Source organism: Pempheris klunzingeri, chromosome 11, assembly GCF_042242105.1.
Source record: "Pempheris klunzingeri isolate RE-2024b chromosome 11, fPemKlu1.hap1, whole genome shotgun sequence".
Lineage (NCBI taxonomy): Eukaryota > Metazoa > Chordata > Actinopteri > Acropomatiformes > Pempheridae > Pempheris > Pempheris klunzingeri.
Window position 1 is genome coordinate 27,147,501 of NC_092022.1, and position 2,500 is coordinate 27,150,000.

Consider the following 2,500-nt stretch of genomic DNA (forward strand, 5'->3'; position numbering starts at 1 on the left):
ACCGTTCTCACACCGTTATCACACCGTTCTTACACTGTTATTACACTGTTCTTACACTGTTATCACACTGTTCTGACACTGTTCTCACACCGTTCTCACACCGTTCTTACACCGTTCTCACACTGTTCTCACACTGTTCTTACACTGTTCTTACACTGTTATCACACTGTTCTTACACTGTTATCACACTGTTATTACACTGTTCATGTTATCAGGAGATGGTGCTTCAGGTCCTGGACTGAACGTTCCTTGTCATTTAAGCATCAGTACTTTAGGATGGTTTCAGTTCCAATAGCATGAATCTTTTTGTCAAACTGTGAGTTAGTTTAGATATTTTACACCTGCAAATGTTTCCATAATACTCAGTCACATTCCTGCCGTCAGTGATGTAGTTACTGTCATTATGGTCCTTTGCCCAGACAAACTGTCCGGTGATGATCCAGGTCCAGAAGTGCACCGTGCAAAAAGACAGAAACCTCAGAACTTATGCGAAAAGAAAAAAGAAAACACAACATGTGAGCACAAAAAGGTTTGGCATCGTTTCTACTGTAGCCGATCAAAGGTGAAGATGAAGGATGCAGCACAGACTTGAGGTCAGTAACTAAAGTCAAACAGTGGTGTGTTCTGGACTGGTGTGTTCTGGACTGGTGTGTTCTGGACTGGTGTGTTCTGGACTGGTGTGTTCTGGACTGGTCCTCCCTCTGATGGGAACACTTCCTCTTATTTAAGAAACTGAGGTGGAATCTGTTGGTTTGTCTCTCAGTGCAGCAGAAAGGGTGGTCCTCACTTCACAGGTTGTTTTATCTGGTGTGTGTGTGTGAGAGAGAGAAACCCCCCCCCCCATGTGTCACTGATCAGAATCAATAGTGTGCATCACTTATTGATCAGCTCACACTTCAGCCTGGACGTAAAAGTTACAGCCCAGATCCACGTCTGTCTTCAGCTGCTGAGAGGCCGACTCCTGCAGCACACACACACACACACACACACACATTAAGGGAAGTGACATCACCCCGAGTCATCACTGCTGAGTTAACGCATCACAACACACTTTTGATTTCACAGTTATTTTTTCATTATAAATACACCGTGTGTGTGTGTGTGTGTGTGTGTGTGTGTACCTGTAGACTCTCTATGGTGTTCTTCAGCTGCAGGTACTCAGAGATCTTCTCATAGACAGAGTCTCTGTGCTCCAACACCTTCCTGTTAACACACACACTCTCTGCAGTTAAAGATGTAACAGGATGTTTAGGTTCACCTGACACAAAGGTGTGTGTGTGTGTGTGTGTGTGTGTGTGTGTCTTATTGTGGCGCTCTGAAGCCTCCAAACACTCGTTCAGGCACCGAATAACGATAATAATCAGTTTGAGCACAAGCTGACGGGCCGGCTGGAGTCCACAGAGCACCACCAGCACACTGTATGTGAACTCCAACAGACTACCATCGTGGAGGACAGACCTCAGACTACCATCATGGAGGACAGACCTCAGACTACCATCATGGAGGACAGACCTCAGACTACCATCGTGGAGGACAGACCTCAGACTACCATCGTGGAGGACAGACCTCAGACTACCATCATGGAGGACAGACCTCAGACTACCATCGTGGAGGACAGACCTCAGACTACCATCGTGGAGGACAGACCTCAGACTACCATCGTGGAGGACAGACCTCAGACTACCATCGTGGAGGACAGACCTCAGACTACCATCGTGGAGGACAGACCTCAGACGGAGCTACAGACCGTTGTCGGTCCTGGTCCTGAGCTCTACAGGTGGACTCACTGCTGCTCTTTTATTATTCTTATTTATTGATGCAGTGAATGACTGAATACTAACACAGTGACCCCCCCACCCTGTCTGTATGACATGTACCCCCCCCCCCCCCCCCCCCCGGGCACCGGGCTCTCCCCTCAGACAGACTGACCCCTCATCAGCCAATCACGCCCTCCCCACATCAGTTCCACCTGGTTCCCTCCCGATCAATCAGAATCATTAGCCTTTATAATTGATTAATCCGCGTGGAGTCACGTGGTGTCTCTTACTGTAAATCTCTCCTCAGAACCTCGTTGATGAAGTTTTCATACTGAAGAACTTTCTGCTCCACGTTAGCATTAGCATTAGCATCAGCATCAGCATTAGCATCAGCATCAGCATCAGCATTAGCATCAGCATTAGCATTAGCATTAGCAGACATCTTTCACGGGTTTTTTCTCCTTAAATCCAAACTTCCGGCCGGGAGGAGGGAGATAAACTCCTCCGGTGTCCCACTGAACGGAACCTAAACGTTTAACGGGTCATTGTTGCGCAGACTGCCCGGTTGACATGCGGAAACGTCACGTGATCGTCGCTCTGCACCGGATGCAGATTAACGCTCAACAAACGCTTCCTCATTTCAAAATAAAAGCGGCAAGCGCCACAGCCACAGAACTAGATCAAATAGAGAAAAAAACTTCTAAAGAGGTTTCCTGGGGTGGAGGAAGTACTCACACACTTTA

The 2,500-nt window shown here is 47.5% G+C and overlaps 1 protein-coding gene across 1 annotated transcript in view; it reads right to left on the bottom strand.

Moving 5' to 3' along the window:
- uxt (ubiquitously-expressed, prefoldin-like chaperone) overlaps window positions 1-2,337 on the bottom strand; it is a 4,902-nt gene extending 2,565 nt beyond the window's left edge. Inside the window, exons 1-3 of the mRNA XM_070839690.1 lie at window positions 2,048-2,337; window positions 1,122-1,203; window positions 894-961 (exon numbers count right to left, since the gene is read on the bottom strand). Of these exons, the coding sequence (XP_070695791.1) occupies window positions 894-961; window positions 1,122-1,203; window positions 2,048-2,199 (302 nt within the window). The 5' untranslated portion in view covers window positions 2,200-2,337. The remainder of the gene's footprint in view (window positions 1-893; window positions 962-1,121; window positions 1,204-2,047) is intronic.
- Between the last annotated feature and the right edge of the window lie 163 nt (window positions 2,338-2,500).